The following is a 25,724-nucleotide window of genomic DNA, read 5'->3' on the forward strand; positions in this document are numbered from 1 at the left end:
GCTACCCCACTCCAGTCCCATTTGGCGGCTTTGATCAACAGGAAAAGAATGAGGGACTAACAAAAAAGAAAAACGAAGCCGGATAAGCCTTTGTGGGCTGCCAAGTTCCGGGACCGAGGTTTTGCAAAACCTGTCACCAGCATTCCGGTGTAACGGTTCGTTACAAATGTCGTTTCAAGGGCAAAAGAAACGCTTGCAATGCCTGCAACATTCCACGATTTTGCACGCCCGGGTTGGTGAGTGTTTTCCATCTACCTTTGCAAACAGCTTTTCCTTTCACCCTTTTGAGCCGAACTATGGCGACGCATTAAGCACGATGAGTTGGGAAACCCATTTACACCCATTTCCGGCCCGTGGCCAATCATCATCAAAAGACTCGGTGTGCCTTTCCCCCCCGCCCGGTGGGTGGGTGAAGAATTTTCCACTCGCCAAAAGATTTAGCGGTATCGAATTTCCGCGATGGTTTCGGTACGTTCGATCGGTTGCTATTTTCAACCCGTCACGAACATGAATACACCGCCATACCTAAGTACACTAGGTGTGTGTGTGTGTGTGTGTGTGTGTTTCCCCTCGAGTGTCCTCCCCCGTGGTGCTGCTGCCTGGAGCTGGCGTTATGGAGTAGATATTCATCACCGGCATAAATTATGGCGTGCATTATTAGCGCCCCGAACGAAATGGCGAACGACGCGAGGCAAGGTTGGACCTGGGAAAGAAGATTGATTCAAAGTTTGTGATACGGTTTTGTGGCATGTTTCTCGCGATGGGGAAGTTTCCCCGGGAAATGTTGCACCACTTTTCCCTGCCCCTGTCGAGGCCACTTGTGCCAGATGGGAAGTGCGGGAGTGCGTACGGAAAAGTAATCAAATTAATAATGCTACTTTCGAACATGCTGCAGCGTTAATTAGGTGCTGCAGTGTGCTAATGAATTTATCGAAACCACTAACTTTGGAGTATCCTACCGCTGCTGCTGCTGAGGCTACTCAGTGTAGGAGCATCACTGTGTTTTCAACAGCTGAATTATGGAGTAATGATATTGGTTTACTGTTCTGGTTATGATAGCAATTTTATCTTATATTGAATGCGGTGTTGTAGCTTTTAACGTTAATTTTAATGTTTGGTTAATCCTAATAAACTGAACAGGGAATTAACATACAATTTAAAATAGGGACCGCGATGAGTTCAACGTTAGTAACATAAGAAGGACATTTAATAGTTGTATGTAAACCAGTAGGGGGTCCGCGACAGCCGAGCGGTAGCGCCGGTTAGGAAATCGGCCCATGAGCGCCGAGGCTCAGCACCTCGACGGCAAGGGTTCGAATCCCAACCGAGACCGGACCCTCCCCTGTACGAGAGGGCTGACTATCCACGTACAACAGGGAAACAAGTCTCGTAAGCCCTTAACGGGCAGGCATGACCAAGAGGTCGTTACGCCAAGAAGAAGAAGAAGAAGAAGATGTAAACCAGTTAAATATATTCAGGAAAAAGAAATTAAACTTGAAGAAAGTTAAACTGATAGCTGAACCGATGTTTTCAATCTCCAATGATAAAATTATTAGTCAAAATACAAACAATTAAAGTTAAACCAGTTAAATAAACTTAGAAAAAAGAATTTAGAAAAATAAGAAAAGAAGATTAAACTTGAAGAAAGCTAAACTGATAGCTGAACTGATGTTTTCTATCTCCAATGCATAAATTATTAATCAAAATATAAACAATCGACAATATTTTTCGTTGAGAAACATCCTGTTTTAGCTCCAAACGGCATGATGTTGATTTGTATTAATGGTGTGGTTAAATTCTCTCTCTCTCTTTCTCTTTTATCATTTCCAATCAAAAGTCATCCAAAGTCAGTTTGACCCTAGGTTTATTTTTCATATTTTACAAAGATCCAAAGGATAGTTCTACAGGATTCACGAAGATCGACCCACTGCCAATTAAACAGCAATCCTCCATAAAGTTAGTCTTTTTTCCGAACAGGGTATGAGAAAAGTTTTTCGATCAAACTACTGCCGGAATTGTTGATGAGTTGCCTGAGATGGATAGCAAAGTTAGAAAACGAATACGCCATACCACAGTTTCAGTGGACGATTTTTCGAACCCAGCTGAGAGGTTCGGAAATGGTTGTTTTCCTGCTCCTAGGTCAATCAGCTGATCGTGATAGAAAAAAAAAGTGTGTTCACACACATTGCGCTGCTTATAAATAACCGCCCCCGGCACGCCTACAGCCATTCCAAGCCGGGAGAGGTGAAGACGATTTAATTCGTCGGCTCTGTCGCTCGGTACACACACCACTCACACCATTTGCCGCCCCATCGTCCTGTGAGCGCGGGAAAATCGAGCGAAACCCCGCAAAAGCAAAGTATAAAACGCCGCCCGGCGTTCACGTTCGTAAAGTGGTGAGTGCAGGCCGATTGTCGTATACGCCTCGGTATGCGAAGAATTTACTCACCCGCGGTGCGTTTAACTTTAGCTCGCAAAGTAGGAAGTGGTGGCGGCTGCCAAACTGTTAGATAATAAAAACGGCACCCCCACCATCACCCTCGAACTTGCTGGGTGGTGGTGGGGTTGAGTTCAGTTCGAGTGTGTTTTCTAGTTCTCCTGCTTCATTTTCCCACCCTTCTTGACCGCGCTACATATGAAGTGTGTTAGATGTTTGGATTTCTCATCTAAAACTCTCTAACGAGCGTACGGGCTGACGTGTCGTGATAAATCTTTTTGGTTGAGCGCTGAGTATCGATTCATTTACCCAGTTTGTATCATAAAACCAACCGAACTTGGAAGTGGTCAGCGGAGATTGTGAGAATGGTCATCATTTGATCATACGATGAAAGGCTTGAATCCTATAAAGATAACCTTGAACAACCATACACTCGTTCCGGTGGAATGCGGAATGTTTATAAAGCGCCATCCTATCGTAGTGGTTCTCAAAGTAGTCCGAATAGCTCAGCTACTTATTTTTAATTACAGTTTAACAGTAGGATATTTCAACAGCCTATAAAACATTTGGTATAGAGTGAAAAAAAAAACAAACAAAACAAACATAAAATTGCTCCCACCACATCATTATTCTTCTCTTTCATTGGATTTTTTTTAGATTTCGTTATATGTATTTGACATAATACAATATGAATTGATATTGGATGAAACAAACAGGGTATTCTTATTGTGGTAAAAAATATCGGTACGGTATCTTGCAAACTTGTACAATCTTAACAAACGTTAAAGCTGAAGACAGCCAAATCTATGCATTTGAAAAATATATCGTTGAGGACGTAATATTATGAAACTATCCTTGTGATGAATATTATTTTTCTTATTTTTCTAAATTCAATGAGGAAAATATACTGAACTTCGAGTACATACATGTTCAAAAACAGTGTGATTCAGAAAAATCTAGTTTGAGAACCACTGACCTACCGGTATTTACTACGTCCCGGTGGTTTAGTAAAGGCTGTCCTGTCAAACGATGCTGACGTTTATGATGTTTGCTCTAGCGAGGCTGTCCCTCGCAAGCGTCCCGGTACGGTTGTGTGTTCATCCAACACTTTCTCTCTCCCACTTCCACGAGAACCTCATCGTCATCTCATCTCGAAGGACAACTTTGACATGCAGTGACACAATCGATCGTCTAATGATCACCTGTCCTACCGTTTCCCGCCCCATTCGCCACTGTAACATACGCTCGCTCGCTGTTGTGCTCGTGTGGTTGGTTTTATTTTCTCCGTCCACTTGTTCACATCATGTTGAGTCTTAATTGCTTTTTCAAACACACATTCTCGGGACACGGGCTGCCGGATCAGTGATGTCCGTCGCATCCTTTTGCGACTCTCAGTGAAGTTGTCGGATGACACTAAATAAAACGATAACCGACCGAGGAAACTAATGTGGTGGGGGTGGTAGTAACACGACGAGAATAATCCACGAACGACCACATGAAGTGGCGAATGATAATGGCCATGTTGGAAACACTTCCATCAGGAGGGTCCAGCGTATGAAGGAGTCCCAGTCAGAGGTCGGGGGGCGTTTTAAAAAGGACGTTATAAATTAATGCAAACCAAATTCGCCAGTTGCGACATGAGTGAGCATCTTCTCATCGGTAATTTAATTTATTTGCCCATTTAAGCATAATTTATTGAACAGCTCGAACAGCGTTGGTATGCTTACGCCAAATTAATCGCCGCTATGTTGCTCGGTAAAATCCTTTTTAATTAAACCTTTCGCAGCAGCTTTTGATTTCCAAGAATCACGTACCCTAAGGGAAAGCCCTTTTTCACTTTATGTCGTGACAAACATTCGGTGTAAAACAAGCAGAGTGTAAACAATCCGTATGCAAAGGAGTAGAAATATGGAGTTGGTGAAATGTTGCTTTTTGTGAACAGCAAACACCCACACAAATTCCCATTCGTTGCCATTTCCTACCTTTCCGACGACACCCTCAAGAAGAGACACAAATTATTCATCCCGTTTTGCGTTGTTTAAATACACAAGTTTTTCATTTCCATTTTTGCGCACCGATGATGATGACAGCAGCATTATGCTTTCGAATGAATGCGATCAGAAAATCCCCGAACGTTGCACGACAAGGCTGCCTTTGCGAGGTCGAATCGGAGCGAGACTTTCGGACGAATCCTCTTTTTAACGAAGGGCAAATGTTACAGTTAACCATTTGAAATATTTTTAATGAGCTTTACTTTCGCTCTTATCTATCCAGTAATGGCCGTCGAAAAGATAATCGACTGCAAAAGGGAAATTCACTTTCCAAACGAGAGCTAAGGGGGAGCCCAAATCGATGTAAAATCTCTACCATCGATGCAAATTATGGCTGCGGTAAAAAGCCAATATTGGTCGACGAAATTTTGCGTCAATTTGCAGAAATCCGTTGCAGTGCGACGCCGTCCGAGTGCGGTGGCTCCAGGGCTGCCCAGGGAAGGTTTGCAGCTGCCAGCCGGTCAACAATGGCTTCGGCAACATTAATAATCATGAGGCATTAGCGTGGGGTGGCTATTAATAATCTGCCGTACCGTGAATCTCTTTTTCGGTGCGCCCGAGAAAACACCGAAAATGTAAATTATGGTACGCACTTTTTTTCCCGGGAATGCTTTCCAGCTGCTTTCGTCAGACCGTTAGTTTTAACCGGCTAGAAATGTTTGCATGTTACCTGTGCACAGGTGTGGTGTGCTAATTCTCTAATAAAGGAGAAAACAAACAGTTTTACTCAGTTGTACAAGCTTATTTCGATAAAAATGGGCAGAAAATTCAGGAACTAGTATATTTGTCTTTACATCCTATGGAGTTGATCATCTTTCCGGAATCAAAATTAGATGAAGCAGAAAAAGATATTCTACAACTAAACCAAACTATTAAAAGAGAAGAATATCCTTCAACTATTAGAGTAAGTATATTCTTTTCCCTATAAAAATCATGTAGTTTTTGAACCGAAAACATTGAAAAATAGTTTTTGATGATTTTTGCATTCAAAGATAAGTGGTATTTGTATAATAACATATTTTTCCACGCCCGAGAGTTTAATGAAAGAAACATTACCGTCAAATTGACGACTCCCGGTTTTTGGTCTTTAATATAATTTCTGAAAATAACGTTAAAGTAATTTATAATAAACATAAAATCACTCACATTTGCTCGCCAAACTTTGCTCCTTCCACCGATCCTTCCATCTTAAGTTGGACTCCACCAAACCAGGGATACAATTTGGAGTCGTTTTAAGATCAGATATTTTATATAATTTAGAATTTATCCTTTAATATTTATATTACAACCTATCATCGATGATAGATATTCGAATACTTGCTCAGTTTTCTATACCGTTATTCATACTAAAACGTAGGGGAATGAAAGTGAGTTGTGCAATCAGCTGAAACCATAATCCAACCAATTTGACGCTTATTCAATTTGACCCAAAACATTACACATTGCTTCAGGCGAAAAACCATTCTTCGGACCGCAATTAGTTTGTTTTTAATCCACTTCGATTGTAAACAAGGGTTCCACACGCTGCTCGTTGATCCGCGCGGCTTACGATGTTCCATTTCAATTTGCCTCCTAATCTCCAGTGGTTGACCTTTTTCTACCGATACGCCCAAGTTCCGACCGGAATAAGTGAACGGAGAACAGAACCATCGGTTGCCCGCGTGGACAAGAAAGATTAAACAGCATGTAAGCCCGTGCCAGACAAAACCAGGCATGTGGGCGACTTTTTCTTGTGCTAAAAATATTTGGCTGCCTCGATGGTGGCGAACCAAACTTGACCGGCCGTAACTGACGTGCGTGTGTGTGTTCTTTTCTTTCCTCCCCCTCTAGTCACTGTTCGAGCTGGAGCTGGCAGGATGTAATGAGATTACCGAGGCTGGCCTCTGGGCCTGCCTGACGCCCCGGATAGTGTCACTTTCGCTGGCGGACTGCATCAACGTGGCCGACGAGGCGGTCGGGGCCGTCGCACAACTGTTGCCTTCACTGTATGAATTTTCGCTGCAGGTAAGTGCTGCGGTGGCGCCTTCGCCCGAGTCCGAGTCCCAATCTTTGAAACCATCCCTCGTTCGACCTTTTTGCTTTTTCTTTCCCAACCAGGCCTACCACGTGACGGACGCAGCGCTAGGGTACTTTTCGCCGAAGCAGAGCCACAGCCTGAGCATTCTCCGGTTGCAGTCCTGCTGGGAGCTTACCAACCATGGTGTCGTCAATATTGGTGAGTAGTACAGGGTCGATTCGATAAACGATGGTGACAGCAAGAAACTGGTTGGCGAGGCACCAAAAAGCACCTCCGATAACGGAGGTTCGGTCCTTCGGTGCGGGGGGAAATCCCAAAAGTTTTTACCGAACTACCAGCAACGGTCTTATTTTGCCAACTCCTAAGTGGTTCTGTGCGACCATGTGAAAGAAAAGCCAATGTGGACAGTTTCCGTTCGCTAAAGCGACGCATGTGCGAGTCGAACAATTTGCTCGAGCAACTTCGTGAAGGTTTTCATGATTGTAATGTTTCGTAAACAGTACATTGAGTAGATGATAATGATAAATTAAATTAAATGAAATGAAAGAAAAATAGAGTAGAAATGATGAATACAAAAATTATGTATTTATGTTCCTCCTAAAGAAAATACTGTTAAAAAGACTTTCAAAGAAAACCAACCAAGTGATAAGTTCCACAAAATTCTTACAATTGATATGTTTCATAGAATATCGTTAACCTTCTGACTTCGGAAAAAAAAAATTGGCCAATGTTCCGCTTCAAATTGGTTTCTTTCGGATCGCTCTGTGCTTCATTCCTCGAAAGATATTTCAACGTGCTCGCGGTTCTCTGAAAACCCCAATTGGAATAATGGCCACGCAGCAATGTTTCCGGATGGTTTATCATTTGCTTGTGGCTTCTGCTTGATGCAATGAAATGGATCTTCCTAGAATTGATATTGGTTTGCTGTGTTTCGTATTTGTTTTTGCGTTACCGAAATTAAATTATTTATTAATATTTTATATGCATCTTTTAAGCATTGGTTTTCCAATTCCAGCACCAATTGGATATTGGTGATTCACACACAAAACAAGATTTTATTTTTATTTTATTCAATAGCGCAAAAGCACAAATAAATCAAATGACTTTAAGTGAAAGGGATTCCGTTATTTATTAGATGTGGTTTTTTTACTGTCATATGTGCTTAGAAATTTATCGTCAAATCGCGTTTGATAGGAAAATTCCTTCCTGAAAAACGGAACCTCACATGCTTTCCGTCTTTCTGCTGTGGTCTGGAAATTGTATGTCTAACGCCCTGTCAGTGCCCATTTAAACGATAAATTTCTAGGCATGGCATTGAAAACCCTCGTCTAACAAGAGTATAGCTAAGGAAACTCAAACTATATATATGTCGCGTTAAAAAAAAACATAAAAGCGTTTATATTGCGAAAGCAAGTGAAGGAAGTTCTAGTGGGAAGTGATATCATCAGTGTACACTGAAACATCGATGTAGATATAACTGTTCAAACAATAATCTAAGGGAAGATAAATCAGAGACATAAACTCGACCTTACCAATTTCACAATACCACTAATAATACGAAACGACAACAAGGGCGAATATTTGCTAACGTAGAATATATATGCTTGTTCCTGAAAACGTCCAGTGATTGATTTGGAAATTGTTTTGAAGTAGATCAATATTGACCTACCACCGAACCCACACACACACAAACCGAAAGCACATGAAATCGACGAACCTGCCATGGTTTTTTTTTTTGCGGCTCTTAAATTGCTGCCGTTAGCAAACATTTACCCAACATTAGTGTCGTTTCTCTTTCAGCACTCCCGTTTGTGCTATAATCACCGGAAGTATTCTTCGTGGGCCCATTTTCCTCCTTTTCCTGTTCTTTTCCGATGTTTTTTTCTTCCCCCTATGCTTTAACATTCTCTCCGTTTTGTGTCTCTCGTTCATTCTGTTTCAGTACACTCGCTGCCGCACTTAACCGTGCTTTCACTGTCCGGCTGCAGCAAGGTGACGGACGACGGCGTGGAACTGATTGCGGAAAACCTGCAGAAGCTGAGGGCACTCGATCTGTCCTGGTGTCCGCGAATTACGGATGCCGCCCTCGAATACATTGCCTGTGATCTGAATCAACTGGAGGAGCTGACGCTCGATCGGTGAGTGTTGTATTTTTCGTTTGCTTTTGCTCATCCTCTTTAAAGGGAAGAGTTCGTTCTCGTTTTGTTTCTACCATAACGACCGGCTGCGGCACCAGGCGCCTCCATCATTTGCCGTTTTTTTTTTTTTGGGTCGATGGAGCCGCCTGGTGGCTCTCGCAAATCAATGATAGCAAATGCTGGCAGCATCATTAAAAGTTAAACGACCGATTTCAGCGCTGTAAGCGACGACTTTCTCTCCGATATCGTTTTGACGACTGTCGTAAACGAGTCCGATAAAAAGTTGCAGGAGAAAATTATACACTGTCGAATCGGTGACGCCATTTGCGACCTTTTCTAAAGGGCAAAAGTGTTGTAATGTCCTTCAGCAATACTTTTTTAGTAGCATAAAGGTCTAATCCGTATGCTAAAATGTGAAAAGTAGTTCTCAAAATGCAATAAAATGTTGTTTCAATCATCCCACACGTGTTCAACGAATAATACTTTGCATACATTTAAATTCCTCATCCCACTGTGTTCATTGCAAATCACAGAAAATCTTATATCATTTCTGTAGGATGATGGAATAAAGATAGATGTTTGTGTCCCCCCACCTTTTCGATTCAACCGTTCGATCAATTCATCCCATTTTGGATTGGTAATATTTCGACACGTATGTCAATTTTCTCAATCATTGCACCCGACATGGCTGTCATTTTGAAGATTGCCATGGTGAAATATTGGAAACCAAAATAAAAAAAAAATACAAAACATTAAGTCTCACCCACACGCCAACATTTTACAGCAGTGTGGGAAACTGTTTAACATCCACTCAAAATAACGAAAAAGCTTTCATTCGGGAAAGGTTACAACCCACCTTTTCCGTCAACAGCAGACGTTGGGAAGTGTGTCGAAATAAGGACAACAAAGATTTTGTATTGCAAATGGAACCTAACTTTACAGAAGTTGAGTCAAATTAAAAACTCTTTTCCCACGTGATGTAGTGTTTAAAAATATTTATTAGGACACTTTTGCTGTCAAGTTGCTGACAGGTTCAACATAAATCCTTTCAAGCGGCAGCAACGGTAAATGAAAGGAATGGGCTGGTGGAAGGCCCATTTTTTGTCCCTTCATCAGTGTGCATGTACGATTACTGCCGGTGGCAAGTACCACCACAGGCAAGGACAAAGTTTTCCCTTTTGGGGGAGACTTCAAACGCTTGTTTGATTGATTGATTGACGGATGGGAAAATGCTTTCAATGGGTGACTGGAATAAGAGACCGGAAAACCGTAACGGGATGCTACGTATCGGTGCATGTGCATCCCATATTTTTTCCAAAACGATGCAAATTGCTTTACTGCGCAGCTGATGATGCATCGGTATGGAAAAGATATGGCGTAACATCGTTTGTAAATGTTTCTTGCGAGACAAGTAGAACACTTCATGGTAGGAAAGGGAGAAAAAGGGAATAAAGTCGATGGTTTCATTTTATTATCCTCATTCCTTTGCCATTATTTATTGAAGTGAAGTTTTCTTCTTCTTTTTATTTTATTTATCTTCTTCATTCTTTTTTTTTATTGAAGTGAAAGTGATGTAATAGTATGAACTGATATTCATATCTGTCAGGTTCTGCTATACGTAAATTAACTTTAATTTTAATGTCTGCCATCGTTTAAATTTGATGTAGCAATTCATAAATCGTGTGTCAATTTTATCAATATTAGCAATCATAAAGGCACTTAAATTTGTATTTAATGATTTATAGGATCGAAAAAAAATCCTCTGCTTGATTTCATCATCATAAAGTATTTTTTATTTTCAATCGCTATGAACTTTGTCGTCTGTCAGCATGAATAATACTGTCCCTAGTGGGTACATCATTCGTCATCCTTTACACACAAAAAAACAAACCCCCGACCATTAAACATCGCAACAGCATCAGCATAATTAGATCTTTAACAATTACGTCCATCCATTCTCCACCGTCCAAAAGCTCCCCGTAAGGCCACACTAAACGACGTCCGTGCCAGCGTTGGCGCAAGGTGCCGGACAAATTCCGTAGAACACCATCTTTCCTCCGGTCGGTTACTTGCTTGCTTGTCTACGCTCCCACGCTCGGAGCTGTTTGTTTTCCGCATCGAACGACGTTCTAAAATCGGCCCTACCGTCGGCGTGGAACAATTAATTTTAATTTGAAACATAATCACTCCATCAGGATACTGCCATTTGCATTGTCTTCTCCAAGCGATACCCGCGAAAGGAGGAGGAGGAGGAGGAGAAAATTAAGACACAAGATGAAGAAGATTGGAAAATCCCCTGCCAAGGAAACCAATCACTTTTCCAGCCCACGCGTGTTACGTTGCCTCTTGCCGGATGGCAAGCGAGTCAAAATCTCTGACGCATTGTATTGTATTTCTTCTTCTCGGCATTCTAGAGCCATGGAACACCATTTAGATTGTAAAATGTTCCAATAAAGTTGCAACTTTTGTTCTACCGGAACAGATGGAAGAAACATTTCAACAATTTATCCCATCAACCACAGTTTCCGTGGGTCGTTGCCATCGCAACACAAAAGCGTGTTTTACCATCGATGAAACATTTGTCATCATTCGGAAGGAAACATCGAGCAAATTGGGGTCGGTCGGTACTTGTTGTGACGCGTATCCTGCTGTGCTATTTTGCTGTTTTGCTCCCGGCCCCGGGCTTGGCAGGAATTTAGGAAGGATTTCGACTTAACTTCCAAGAATTCCTCCTCCTACGCAAGGTATTTTCTTTAACGCCTCCATTGCCCAAGCACCAAGCGACGCTGCTAAACGGCTCATTCACCGTCAGGCCTTACCTTGCCCAACTGATTCCGGTTGCCTTTGAAGGCTTTAGGGTCCGGATTTGAAGAAACCTTTTACGCCCATGTTCCAAACAGCATTCCCGGACAGCGCACACATGCGCCCGGCTAGGAATCCAGATGGTTTTCGGTGTTTCTATAGCAATCGACCTGAGAAAGGTATTTTCGTTCCGGTTGGAACCGCCCGGAAATCCGGTCCCGAATCAGGCCTGCCCATCGTTTCTTCGTTCACCTTGCGCTCGTGAACATCTGCTAACCGACAACAGGAAGCGGCATATTAGGCTTTGTGTTGATGGTTGCGTTGGTGGACGTTGCGGCAAGTTGTTGGCATTACCAATCAGTCGAGTGGGATTAGGTACGGAATCCGCATCCAATGGGGGAAACGCCTTGCGGTGGGATGAACGTCGGAAACCTTTGAGCACCGGAATAAAGTACATCACTTGAGGGGAATTAAAATCGTTATGTTTTGTTCACTGCTTGGAGCATGGTTTCCAGCCGGTTTTTCTTTAGAAATCATGGTACTAGAAAGATTATCATTGAAAGCATTTATCAAATAGTATCTTTTGTCTTTATTATGTCAAAGGGTTGAATGTTGTTGTATTATAATTATTTTTTTAATGTTTATTTATTCGATTTACAATTCAAAACATGTCGCACACCTTTAACGCTTGTAAATAATAGGGATTGGTTCCTTTTTTGTTCCTTTTAAATGGAACTATCCTTTCCATTCAAATGCCTATATGCTGTGTTAAGCGACATTAATTTAGTATTAATTAATTTTGAGTTAACAAGTTTTTAAGTTTAACAGTACCTATTTTGGTTTTATTTTGGAAGAACATAAAATTAAACTAGGCATCCAATATGATCTGTTTTGCATGCTTCTCTTTTTCTTTGCCTCGGTAATCAACCATTTGATCAACCAACATTTTTTATCAACCAACGGTCAAATTGCAATCGATCAATCGCATAAAATAATAAATCAGTACAACAAAGTTTTATGAAAACCTTCAAGAACCTTTCCAATACAACCGAAAATACAATCAATCTTTAATTCTAATATACTTGGAATTTTGTACAACGCCGTATCAAACAAAGTGTTATTTTGTTTCATGTATCAAACTGTTATACTCAAAAGTATTTTCAGAAAATAATTGATATTCATTTTTTATGATATCATGTTGTGGTTTTTTATGATACATTTAGTTGATTTATTCAAATGTACAAACATTTCCCATGAACTCTAGCGCATAAAATCGATCGGGATGAATGAAAAATAATGAAGTCATGCCTTTCTAATGTGCTAATTTCCTCTTTTCGACTCTTTATTCCGACAGCTGCGTTCACATTACCGACATCGGCGTCGGCTACATCTCGACCATGCTCTCCCTGTCGGCGCTGTTCCTGCGCTGGTGCACCCAAATCCGGGACTTTGGCCTGCAGCACCTCTGCTCGATGCGCAACCTGCAGGTTTTGTCGCTTGCCGGCTGCCCACTGCTCACCTCGTCCGGCCTCTCCAGCCTGATTCAGCTACGCCACCTACAAGAACTGGAGCTCACCAACTGTCCCGGTGCGTCGCAGGAGCTGTTCGATTACCTCCGCGAGCATCTACCCCGCTGCCTGCTGATCGAATAATCCGGCACCGTATCCGGTTCCTGTTACGGCGGTCTGCGCAAGCCCCCTTCGCCCGGCCATGGCGCTTCACAGGCCCGAGCAACGGTGGTGGAAAATCCTCTGCAGCGAATCACATCGGAGGCCTGGCATCGGCTTGCAGAGATTGAGAGAATCCACAAGGTTGTCCCGTTTTCGCGTACAGTCCAAGCGGAGCTGTGCGCCAATTGTGACTGAAAATTACGTTATATTGACGTCTGATGATGGCACCATTGAATTCCGAGGTTTGAGACCCTAGAAGGCTAGAGCATGTTTTATAATTGAGAAGTTATTATTTCCTCAGCACTTCAAACGAATTTTGAGATCCGACGCATGATGATTGCAAGCGACTATTTTTAACTTGATATACTTAATTTTACTGCTACCAAAACAAAACGAACCTATTGCGTCCCTTTATACCTTGAAATGCTTTGCAAGTTTTGGAATTGTGTTTTGACCAGTGAATGAAAAACATCAACCATATTTTTTTTAAACAAGCTTCTATATACCTTTTTATACGACACATTCTTTGAAAAGAATTCAATAAAAGTCCATGACCATATTTCAGCTGTTCAGTGTAGGGAAAACCCAATAAACAAATCTACAACATCCGTTACAGGTTAAGGGAAGAACACGCTTTTTTTAATTAGTTTACTTTATTCCCTTGCTGTACGAAGGAAGTAGAACGGATCTCACAGCTACAAAAACCTGGCACATGATAAAGCGTTGAGTTCTGAGGAGGAAAAAGTAACAAAAAAAAACAAAAGAACAAACAAAAGAGTGTAAATTTAATGTTGAATAATTGTTTTACTGTAGTGTTTGAAAAGGTTGACATGGTGGCAAAATAATTCTTTATGCGAAGCAGAGTACTTTCAAATCAAATAGTTCATGAGCATTATTTGACCACGAAGAATAATGGCTGTGTAGATAAAGTGTATAAAAAGAAGGCAAATACACTGCAACATTATTGCAGAGGGTAAAACGATGGCCAATCAATGCCACAAAATCATTGGCGAAAAAGTCCAAAGCCATTGATCCACCTGTAGTCGACAAAAAGGATACATATGCTTAACACAGAAATTCACTGATGTGAAAGGAACTCAAAAGTAAAATGTGTAAACGTAGCAAACGCGGACGAGAAGATGAAACATGAAACCAAATTGTTATAGTGTACTAGGGGCAGATAGTGAAACGTTACAAAACTAGAAATGTAGAAAACAAAAAGAAACAAAAATCATAACACAAAATAGTTTGCTGTCGAGTGAAAGAGATGTTATGACACAGAAAAACCTACAGTTGAACAAAGAAAATTTAAAAAATACTAAAGACAAAATTATATAAATATTTACGATTATGATTACTATTATTATCAATGAACAGGGCGGTATTATCCTATAATCCTAACGATGGTTGATTCACTATTGGTACAATTTAACTTGTAAAGGAAGCAAAGGCGCCAAACGGTGGAGCCCCGAAAAGGAGAAAGCCTTTAATAGTATTCGTTGTATATATATTTCTTTTTTCTTCAAAACCTGACAAGACTTGACGTAACCACCCGCTGCTTGCGAGGAAGACTATACATAAAAAAGCGAATGTTTGAATGTGTGGAAATATGGTAGATCTAACCTTAACTATACCGTAATTTAAACAATAACGTTACGAAACGGTGACCGGAGGAACGAAACCAAAAAAAAAGCTAACCTTGGTGGATGATATAAATCCCTACCTGCATTACCTATTCCTTCGTGCGGTTATGAGATAAGTAAACTTGTATTTCATTCGAACAAACTAAATTTTAATTGTTTAGAAACAAGCATAGCTAACAAGTGAAGTAATAAACCAACACATGCCACACCATCGCCCAGCGTATACCGAAACTAAGAGCAGACTTCAAAATAGGAATAAATCAAAAACTATTCAGAACCAAATAACTGAAAAGGGGGAGCCGCACTACAGCCAAATTTTAAATTGCACCAAGTTTTGGTTGAATCCTTAAAACAAAATTAAATTTTCTACCTGCCTCACCCTCAAACATAAAACACTGGTGAAAAATGGGGGATTATAAAAAAAATCCCTGTAAAGAAAATTATAACGGCCGCCCACGTGTCATGACTGATAACATTCGAGCTCTGAAAGATATTACTTAGGGGTACTAGGTATCGCACCTAGTAGTATTTTAGTGGTTTGGCTAAATGGGTGGCTAACGTCTCGCCATTTTTCGGCGTCCCTTGTGGCAGCGGAAGGGAAAGGTGTTGGTGTGATTTTTCTGCTCTTTTACGGTCAATTTTGCGGCTCACGTCTCAAAGTAAAGTAGTCCAAATTTAACCAAATATACAACTCAGAAGGTGCACAGCGTGACCGCCGCAATCGCCGCGAGTTCGAATGAGGAAAACACGCATAGCGGTACACTTAGAAGCTTTTCGATTCCTTCCTTCCGACACTAGTAGGCGACGGGAAACGTGGCAGCAATCAAACGGTTGATGAACGGAGGGCAGCTGCATGTCCCGATTAAACACTTAGTATCTAGAAGACACACGGTCAAAGGAATTCTATTATAGCGCGATAAAGGTAAACCACATAATTGCTAATTTGAAACCCCGCGCTAAAGACGCTATTCAAATGCATTTTTATTGGCGATGCGAACCGTGGAGATGTAGAAAACATTGAACCAAATCAAGGCAACATTTGCTAAATTTCAAAGCCAACTGCTACTGCGACTAGGGGAAGGTTACAAGAATATATAATATAGCATAGCAAAAGCATCAAAAGAAGTAGGACGCGAATAACAAATGCAACCAAAACACAGCTGCAGCTGGACAGCAAACTTTCTGTAACGAAAAACTTTAAGATACACAATGTACGGATGTATAAAGTTTAACCATGGGATGGAAAAGCTCGATAAGAATCCAGAGAAATAAGAAACGGAAGAAAAAACCTTTAAATTACAACGACTTACTTGATTTCACTTTGTACGTATGTTATGCGTGAGGTAAGTTTGTTTTTTCATTTTATGAGATAATTTTATTCATCTTCCTCGCCTGAAACGCCTTGATCCTGCTCCTGCTCTTCTCCATCTGCATCTTCGTCTTCTTCTTCTTCCTCTTCTTGGTTTTGCTGAACCCACCACGACAGCAGACCCAATCCGGACTCGTTAATGGCCGCTACGATTCGATAGGGAGTTTTGTTGGTATCCTGCGGTGTGGTACCACTCGAGCCCACCCCACTAGAACTGGCACCGGCCGCGCCGGACGGAACCTCTTGGTCGGGAGGCCCGACGGGTGAACTCTCCTCGAACACCTCACCCGACACTCGAAACTTTATGCTCTCCCCGATGTCCATGTAAAGGTCGTGAGATTTTCCATCCTCCAGCGGGTACTCCCACACCCAAGCCTGCTCGGCTTCCTCGTAGCGTGAAGGATGCTGAAGTGCCGATGGAGGTATCAGGATGTCATCGAAGAAACCGAGCGTAATGTGAACACCCTCACGGCTACAGCTACGAATTTTGCCCGTTATAACATCGCCAATCATTGGTCGAAAAACGATGTAGCGGAAGTTTACTTCCGTGTGCGAGGCACCGTCGCCAGGCAGGATAATCGAGTCGCCCAGCTTTACTATGTCCTTCAGCGCGATGCATAACCCGACGTTCAGCAGGACCTACGTTTGAGTAAGGTGAACATTAACACATACTTCCTTTACATTCGGACGGTGGCGGACATACCTTGTTGGCTAACTTTCGATTGATTTCATCTCTAACTGCCTCGGGTAGTTTCAATCCAAACAGCTCCGGTGCTATCCGCACGTTGTCTTTCAATTCCGCTAGCACGAACATGTTGTGGTTGCTTTAAGCTTATTAATTACTTACTCTAGACCTTCATCCGATGAAGGTGTCGTGTTTATCGTATATAAGAAGTGTGTGGCTATGTTTTAAAGTTCAGAAAAGTTGGTAAACCCCAATTATACCGCACAACGTTGTAGGATTCCATGCCGGCACATGTTTGTTTACAATTGGCTTTGGAATTGTTTAATTTTCCAAACATTGAAGGAACGCATTTTATAGCAACTTGTCCTGTAACGTTCCCGAAGGGTAAGCAACTGTCAACAACTGTCAGTTGGAAAAACAAAATAAACACATTTCCTCGTGTTTCAGTTTTGGTGTGGAAAGATTAGTCGTTTATCGAAAGATTTTGTGAAATCTTCAGTGCTGAAGCTATCCAGCACCTTTCAACATGAGTGCCGGACAGTTTGAAGATGCTCTGGAAGATGCAACCGAATATTTGGGTGTTGTGGACTTGAACGAGAAACTGAAGGCAACCGTGCCTACGTCGAAAGTAAATGGTGCTTCGCCGGCGGTAACGAAAATCGAAATACAAGATGCCCTATTTGGAACCGGCAAGATTGAGTCCGAAAAAGAGCAGTGGGAAGAATACGACTATGATTACGATGATGATGACGACGACGATCTAGATGATGATCATTTCTACTGCTACGAAGGCGGAGAAATTAAACGAAACCAACAGCTAAACCTTCTGCAATCGCACACCAACACCCAGAGCGTTAGCCAGAAGGTGTCACACTTTCAACCGGCCGATACGCTTTTCAAAAAGTTTACCAATCGCATCAACGTGGAAAAGTACGACGGTCCATCGTCGCTGCCCAGCCATGCCAAGAACACGCTCATCGAAACACAGCGCAAAGCGGACAGTGATCGGTTGCGTAGCAAGGACAAGCAGGATCGGGCAACGGTCGAGCAAGTGATGGATCCCCGCACCCGCATGATTGTATTCAAGCTCCTCAACCGGGCCATGATAAATGAAATCAACGGTTGCATCTCGACGGGCAAGGAGGCCAATGTTTACCATGCCACGTCAAGCACCGGGATGGACTACGCGATCAAAATCTTCAAAACTTCGATCCTCACGTTCAAGGATCGCGACAAGTACGTAACGGGCGAGTACCGGTTTCGGCATGGGTACAACAAACATAACCCCCGTAAAATGGTTCGCACCTGGGCGGAAAAGGAGATGCGCAATCTCGTGCGAATGAAAAAGTGTGAGCTCCCCGTCCCGGAACCGATTCTGCTGCGTGGTCACGTGTTGGTAATGGAATTTATTGGGCGTGATGGATGGCCAGCATCGAAGCTGAAGGATGTCGAGCTGAGCACGTCGAAAGCCCGCGAACTGTACCGGGACGCGGTAGTAATGATGTGGATCATGTACAATCGCTGCAAGCTGGTCCATGCCGATTTGTCCGAGTTTAATCTACTTTACCACGAGGGTAAGATCATTATCATCGATGTGTCACAGTCCGTTGAGCACGAGCACCCGCACGCACTGGAATTCCTGCGCAAGGATTGCACCAACGTGACGGAATTTTTCCGTAAACGTGATGTCTCCACGATGACGGTCAAAGAACTGTTTGACTTCATCACCGACGCCACGATCACTCCCGAGACGATGGAAGGTTGCCTGGAACGTATATCGGAGAAGATCGCTAACCGAAGCTTCGACGAATTTACCGAGCTGCAAAAGATTGAGGAGGCCGTGTTTAAGCGGATATTTATCCCGAAAACCCTGCACGACGTCTACGATGCTGAACGGGATGTGTTCGACACGCGCGAGGAGGATCTGGTGTACAAAACGATCACAGGGCTAGGAGCGGTTGAGAAGCAGCCTTCCAACCAACCCGTTGTACCAGAAGACGCTTTGGACTCGAAAGATGGCAATAGTTCTGAAGAGTGCAGTGATTCAGAGCATTCATCTAATGACGAAGACGATGAAGAAGGTGGAAACGAAGGAAAGGGAAGTGCAGTAATTGTGCGAGCGAAGGATGAAACGGCCGAAGAGCGTCGAGCACGGAAAAAGGCCGTTAAGGATGAAAAAGCTGAAAAGCGAAAAGCAAAAGTAAAGAAACACATTAAAAAGCGCAAGGAGAAAATGGGCCGAAAATAAGCGAAAACAGGGAAGGGGGGACAACAACCCAATAATTATATTGTTGATGTAAAGATATCGAAATATAATATTCATTTACCTGTAAATTGTACAACATTTGTAGCATCTTATTTCACAGTAATAAAAACAACCAACCTACAAATAATCTACAAATTCTTCGCTACATCAGTAACTTTAAAATAAAAACATTATTAGCTACTGATAGCATAAAGCAAATTAATGAACGTGTAGAGACCGCCATTTGATCATCGAGAAGATGGAAAGCGAGAATTAAATAAGTTCCATCATAATAATCTTAAAATTAATTGAAACATTCGTTTTGAATTTCCAGCAGGCCAGCTGTAGATGCCATAACAGAACAGGATTTTATAGCATTTCGGCAACACGGGTTAAGCCGTTTGTTGGTAAACAAAAATTGACGTAAAAAATAGTAAACACAAAGTTACCCGTTAGTACCAGGAGGATCATAACCCTTCACTAGAACAGTGAATTACATCGGGTTTGGACGTAAAATGGCCACCCAGAACGAACCTGGGGCTGTGTTGCGATTCTACCCCACAGCGACGGACATTTTGGCTGACAAAATATACTACTGTCCGATGGAAAATTGTGAGGTGACGTTCCAGAATGGATCGCACATGCAAATGCACGTCAAGCGGCACCACAAGACTACTGCCCCGGAGCTAAACGGGATGAGCAAAGGTAGTGCAAAGAGTGACCACAAACGATTCTATTGTCCGTCAGTGGAATGTGTCTACCATCAGCTTCCATCGGACATCCCCATCAAGGCACGGTACTTCAGCTCCTTCAAAAGCCTGAAGCAACACTACCTTAAAATGCATAGCGAGCGAAAATTTGGCTGCAGTAGCTGTGAAAAATCGTTTGCCACCGCTAGCTTCCTGCGACATCACCGGTTATCGTGTGGTCAAAAGTTCAAGTGTGAGCATTGTTCATATTCTTACGGATCTCGAGAAGCATTGCTGACGCATGCCAAACGGAAGCAGCATGGGTATTCTAAACTGGTTGGGGCCAGAAAGTATACAAAGAGTATCAGCATTGGAACACAAACTCAGATAAGGAAAGAAAATCAGCAAACTCAAACGGAACTCTCCTCGAACTGTGATACACCATCCACCGAAGTCAAGCAGAGTGAATGTATTCCGCTTATGACGATTGATCAATACAAACCAAATGAAGGCTATTCATTTGCCAATGGTTCCAGTACCGACGATTTTATGTACAGCCATTCTCAAAGCGGCCCGATCGAAGGTTCAGAGTCATTCGTAGTGTGCACCGAAACGCAAACCGACTTCATGGATGTCGTGTATCCAAATGTGATAAACAACCACGATCCATTACTTTCCTACACGCATATGTATACGCAAACCAACGACGAACCGGGGCTCATCACCGATCTTGGACTGTCCACCATCGAAACTCAAACCAGTTGGAATGACGGGGGCGAAGGGTTTGGGGATTATCTCGTCTCCACCGAAACGCAAACCAACTTCGACATCGAGGGCTTTAACTGTGGCAGCCATTGTAACGACAAAATCAATCAAGCAGTACAATGCCAGCCAACCACAGCATCCACTGGAACGGCCTTTCTTCCGGTAATGAACGATAACATCAATAATCCCTCAAACATTACGCAAGGCTCATGATATAGAGATGGAAGCGGTATAGACCGTGACTATCGATTTAAGTTTTAATTCTAGCCATCGAATGTAGTAAATTCCGCGATTTCCGCTCTTCCTTTTAAAATCTTATGAACAATGTATTTATATGTGATCGTATTTATTTATCTGCGCTATGTACAATTTTAAATGCTTGAATGATCAAGAAGTTCAGGCTAAGGCCATAGAATAAAATAATTGAAATAATTATATAAATACTTGAGCTTTCGTTGTTACAACCATAATTATTGTAAAACATGGGATCAATTATTATTCAAACATTATTTATTCGAAAGTGAAATCGCATTTTGCATTATCTGAGTCTCCTTTTTACAACCGTTTTATCAAATTTTGTAAACTTAGCAAAAAGAAAACGAGACTCCGCTAGCTGCTGGGGCGCTGCCCAAGGAAATATTACTTTCAGGTTAACTGATTACATTTTGACATGATACATTCAATTTGATTACTGTTGGCTTCCTCTTACTTCATTTACACAGAAGATTAATTAAAAAGCTATTCAATTTGATGAAAATGTAGAAAATATCAATATAGGAACACTAAAAGTCACAAATAAATTACAATCAAGAAACCGGCTCTGAAAGAATGCATGGTCTACATGGTTGTACCTGGCTTGTACCTCCTTGGTATGGATCTTTCAAATCTGTCAAATGATGTATCGGCTTCAGACAGCAATAAAGTTCCCTGTTTAGATAAAAAGTTTTTACATTCGGTTGCGAAAAGCACCGAACAATACTTTTTAATGTTCAAATAAACTGCTTTCTACACTGCTACGATGTGAAAGGAGAAGAGTTCAGTGCCAGGAACTAAAGTTACTATGATAAATTTGTGAGAAGTTTTCCATGCACCGTCAGATCACGGTTGAACAAGTTCCTAGCATTTTTTTTTTTTGCTATAGTGTTGCCTTTCCGGTGCCCACTTCTTTAATTCATTAATGAGACAAGCTTAAATTTCGGTAACTTATAGTGATTTGGCATTGAAGAAATTCAAATGAACAAACATTATTAGGGCATTTTTGTGTGAGTGTTAAACAGTGCTGATTTCTTCGACCTTTTGGAATTTGGCCAGGAAGGAACTTCAAGTCAATCTTTGCACTACCTGCAACGATGGGCGATGTAGGTTGTTCACACTTCGCCACGTACATTAAGGAATTCGGATACGATTCGTTCACGGTCGTGCACGCGTACTTTAGTGCTTGCATCGGAAAGGAAGCCCGACGCCGCAAGGCGCTGTCCTGTCTGTGCCACAAATGTGGCGGCTCCGGACCTCAGCTCTTCTCCTGCCTACACTGCATCTACTTCGGCTGCAAGGGAGCGCACATCAACGAGCATTACAAGCTCACCAAGCATTTCATGGCCCTCGAGCTGTGCTACGGGATGCTCTACTGCTACCAATGTCGGGACTTCATCTACAACAGCGAATGTCAGGCGATTGCCGAACGCCATCTGCGCCGCGAGGCTCGCAGCCTTAACAAGAGCCTGTCCTGGCGCCCGTGGAGCCCTTCGAAGCTGGAGATTGAGTTGCTGTTGAAAAATCCGAAACGACGCCACGTGACGGCCTACTCCAGCATCGGACTGCGTGGGCTGCTCAACCTCGGTTCAACCTGTTTCATGAACTGCATTGTGCAGGCCCTCATCCATACACCATTGCTGCGTGACTACTTCCTCGCCGAGCTGCACGAGTGCACCTCGAAAACGGCCGCCAAATGTCTCGTCTGTGAAGTGTCCCGCCTCTTCCAGGAGTTCTACTCCGGGGCGAGGGGTCCACTGTCCCTGCATCGGTTGCTTCACCTCATCTGGAACCATGCGCGACACCTGGCCGGTTACGAGCAACAGGATGCGCACGAGTTCTTCATTGCGACCCTCGACGTACTGCATCGTCATTGCAAAATATCGATGACGGAATTAGCAGCCAACGTTGCGGCCGCCGCCGCTGCCGAAAAATCCCAACAGCAACCCCAGAACCAGCATTCGAACACAAACTTCCACCTTCCACAAGGCTCCCTTCAACAGCAACTCCTACAACAGTCCACCTCAAACGCCCAGCCGCTCTCAGCGACAACCACGGGAACGCAACCTATGGCGCCCAATGCCGGTGCCACCTCCAACGCCACCCCGGCGGACCCCAATCCGGCCCAGTGTAACTGCATTATCGATCAAATCTTCACCGGCGGTCTGCAGAGTGACGTCGTTTGTCAGGCATGCAACGGTGTCTCGACCACGATCGACCCGTTCTGGGACATTTCGCTCGATCTGGGCGAATCGTCCAACAGCCAAGGCTACGGTGGACCCCCGAAGTCCCTCATCGATTGTCTGGAACGGTTTACCCGGGCCGAGCATTTGGGTTCGAGTGCAAAAATCAAATGCAACACCTGCAAAAGCTATCAGGAATCCACCAAGCAACTGTCGATGCGAACGCTCCCGATCGTGGCCAGTTTTCATCTCAAGCGGTTTGAGCACTCTAGTCTGGTACGTTTGATGAAAATGATTAAACGAGAATTCTGAATGTTTATTACATAAAAGATTATCTATTTTAAATTATATTATGCATCTTTCCCAAGCTTTTCTTAACCGATTTTTTCACTATTCGCTTTCCGCCTTTTCTCAATTTTAGATCGATAAAAAAATTTCCACCTTCATCTCATTCCCTTCGGAGCTGGACATGACGCCGTTTATGTCACAAAAAAAGTCTGACCAACAGCAGCAGCCTCTGTCGGGCGGTGCGGACCGAAAAGCATCAACCCACAGCGCCGACAACGTTGGAGCGAACGGATCGTCTACTCCGGCCGCAACCGGAATGGCTGGCTCGTCATCCGGCCAGGGTGACGAGGACCGGGGAACTAATGGCGGCGGGAACGGATCACAGCACAGCCGTGATACGGCCGACTTCCGGTATTCGCTGTACGCAGTTATTAACCACGTCGGGACGCTAGACGCTGGCCACTATACGGCATACGTGCGCCATCAGAAGGACATTTGGGTGAAGTGTGACGATCATATCATTACCACTGCCACGCTGAAGCAGGTCCTCGATAGTGAAGGGTATGTGACAGTAGAGCGCTAAAAGAAGGGAAATTATCTTACCATTTTCTGTTCTTGTTTTAGGTACCTTTTATTTTATCACAAAAAGATACTGGAGTACGAATAATGTGACACACCCTCGGAGGAGTGGATGAAGCCAATAGAAAACAACGGGAGGGGTTTTCGGGGGCTCCTTGAACGAGTAGCAAACATTAAGACTGGCAATTCCCGACTCCTTAAAGACGGCATTCTTTCTCGCTGTTTCGATGCATTTCTCTTACCCAACCGTTTCCTGAGGAAGCTCATCATGTATTTCTTTTGTATTTGGAAACCTACATCGGAAACCGATCGACGAAACGAACATGCTTAATATGTGTTCCGGAAGTTCATTTTATCCCCCCACCCTCTTTTCTCGCATACGGACACTACTATTTTTATTGACGTATTATTTTTAGCTCACATAAACCGTACTATAGGCACATTTTAGGCTTGGACAAAATATGTTCAATTTAGATTAGGTAGAAGAACAAACAACAAAGATACGCTTTCAGTCATTGTGTTAATAATATCCATATTTATTAAAGTGATCCTTCTCTTTCCTATTTCTCCTACCGCTCCCAACACAAACTCTTCCAGTCCAGTTCCAACGATCGGGATGCGTTCAATGCATGGCGGCACAAACGGGAAAAAAACATTTAGCGAATAAAACAAGGGAAAGAACGAAAAGACCAACCCAACGAAAGCATGGGGGTGTGATGAATCGAATCAAATGTTTTCCTTTTTCCTTTCACCGTCAGTTTCTGTTCGTAACCTTCGATCATCACTTCCTTACACGATCAGATCGGTAGCCGAATATCCTTTACCTTGTTCGCCCGGTGTCGGTATTTGTTTTTTTCAGGTGTTACTGTGATCCACACAAAGCTTGCCTACTGATTTCCTATGGAAGAATTCTACCGCCTACTCTTCCCAAAACAGGAACATGAATGGAAGATGTGCAAGAGGTGAACGATGTTCGTTTGTGCATGGTACGAATAGTGAATAACAAAAACAAACAAACTCAAATAAACAAATACTTCACGCATGTGGAATCAACTTCCTTTAGTATTCCGTTTTTTCTTTTCTAATGAGTTTTTAACTAAGACCGGAAAAGAAACAACAGTCATTACCTAACAAAGTGCGGGGTCGATCGTACACGTTCGATGTATTTTCCTCACTCTCGTTTCTCTGGGGAGCATGATATCGTTAAAAAGTTTTGAAATGTATTCCAGTTTATAACAAGGGCCGAATGAAAAGTGTGGATGTATTATGATCGATCAAAGCAGCCGATGAGGACTGTTGGGTGCTTTGTTGATATTGTAGCGTATGAGACATTAGCACCCTTTTATCTTACTGGCCAAATGATAATGAGTCAATCCAATCAAATCAAATCATTCTCTCTCTCTCTCTCTTTACACTACAAAAACGAATATTTGAACCGCACACAACCTCAGCGGCGGGCTCCTGCTTTGTTGACTGCTTGAACTTTAACAACCTTATTCAATTATGCGGGGTTTTAAACTGCTCGAACCATGTCCTAGATTTAGTCTTGACGAATGCTGACAATGCACCATTGTGCTCTAAAATTTCTATGTGCGAATCTACTATAACAAGCGCGGACCCACATCACCCGCCACTTAGTTTTAGTCTTATTGTACCGCAAACTCGTAATTTAGCTAGACAGGGCCCTCCTCCCATCAATTATTGTAACTTTAGTAGGACTGACTATGGCAGATTGTGTGATGTGCTCGCTCGGTTGGACTGGACCTTCTTGGCCGATAGTTCCTCAGTTGACCTTATCGCTGAGCGTTTTGTCGACCAGATCGTGTCAGCCGTCCATTCCTGTACCCCCACCTATTCCCCTCCTCTTAAACCGCTGTGGGCTGATAGACGACTTAAAGTACTTGAAAGGGA

The 25,724-nt window shown here is 42.8% G+C and overlaps 5 protein-coding genes across 7 annotated transcripts in view; 4 read left to right on the forward strand and 1 right to left on the reverse strand.

Annotated features, from left to right (window-relative positions):
- LOC131259001 (F-box/LRR-repeat protein 16) overlaps positions 1-13,293 on the forward strand; it is a 33,814-nt gene extending 20,521 nt beyond the window's left edge. Inside the window, exons 2-5 of the mRNA XM_058260409.1 lie at positions 6,319-6,492; positions 6,586-6,703; positions 8,448-8,643; positions 12,800-13,293. Coding sequence (XP_058116392.1) covers positions 6,319-6,492; positions 6,586-6,703; positions 8,448-8,643; positions 12,800-13,097 — 786 coding nt within the window. The 3' untranslated portion in view covers positions 13,098-13,293. The remainder of the gene's footprint in view (positions 1-6,318; positions 6,493-6,585; positions 6,704-8,447; positions 8,644-12,799) is intronic.
- Positions 13,294-13,722: 429 nt separating this feature from the next.
- Positions 13,723-17,104, reverse strand: LOC131270776 (DNA-directed RNA polymerase III subunit RPC8). 2 transcript variants are annotated; one of them, XR_009179803.1, is made up of 3 exons: positions 16,831-17,104; positions 16,069-16,766; positions 13,723-13,845 (listed from the first exon to the last, which is right to left on the reverse strand). XR_009179803.1 is itself a non-coding variant. In XM_058272477.1 (2 exons), exons 1-2 carry the CDS (start codon positions 16,939-16,941, stop codon positions 16,134-16,136), a joined length of 744 nt encoding a protein of 247 aa, XP_058128460.1. In that variant the 5' UTR covers positions 16,942-17,104; the 3' UTR covers positions 15,768-16,133. The 2 variants fall into 2 exon arrangements, 1 of the variants encoding a protein (XP_058128460.1); XM_058272477.1 differs by lacking the exon at positions 13,723-13,845 and having other exon boundaries at positions 15,768-16,766.
- Positions 17,105-17,262: 158 nt separating this feature from the next.
- LOC131272496 (serine/threonine-protein kinase RIO1) lies at positions 17,263-19,109 on the forward strand. Its single transcript, XM_058274248.1, has one exon. The coding sequence runs from the start codon at positions 17,339-17,341 to the stop codon at positions 19,058-19,060; it is 1,722 nt and encodes a 573-aa protein (XP_058130231.1). The 5' UTR covers positions 17,263-17,338; the 3' UTR covers positions 19,061-19,109.
- Positions 19,110-19,572: 463 nt separating this feature from the next.
- LOC131258679 (oocyte zinc finger protein XlCOF6-like) lies at positions 19,573-20,929 on the forward strand. The gene has a single exon (XM_058260035.1). The coding sequence runs from the start codon at positions 19,573-19,575 to the stop codon at positions 20,722-20,724; it is 1,152 nt and encodes a 383-aa protein (XP_058116018.1). The 3' UTR covers positions 20,725-20,929.
- A 931-nt stretch (positions 20,930-21,860) lies between these two features.
- LOC131271326 (ubiquitin carboxyl-terminal hydrolase nonstop) lies at positions 21,861-25,052 on the forward strand. 2 transcript variants are annotated; one of them, XM_058272718.1, is made up of 5 exons: positions 21,861-22,661; positions 22,800-23,222; positions 23,368-23,441; positions 23,625-23,795; positions 23,859-25,052. In XM_058272718.1, the coding sequence occupies exons 1-5, from the start codon at positions 21,861-21,863 to the stop codon at positions 23,899-23,901; spliced, it is 1,512 nt and encodes a 503-aa protein (XP_058128701.1). In that variant the 3' UTR covers positions 23,902-25,052. The 2 variants fall into 2 exon arrangements, with proteins under 2 accessions (XP_058128701.1, XP_058128700.1); XM_058272717.1 differs by having other exon boundaries at positions 21,861-23,222; positions 23,368-23,795.
- Positions 25,053-25,724: the final 672 nt, after the last annotated feature.

Source organism: Anopheles coustani, chromosome 3, assembly GCF_943734705.1.
Source record: "Anopheles coustani chromosome 3, idAnoCousDA_361_x.2, whole genome shotgun sequence".
In the NCBI taxonomy this organism is placed as follows: Eukaryota; Metazoa; Arthropoda; class Insecta; order Diptera; family Culicidae; genus Anopheles; species Anopheles coustani.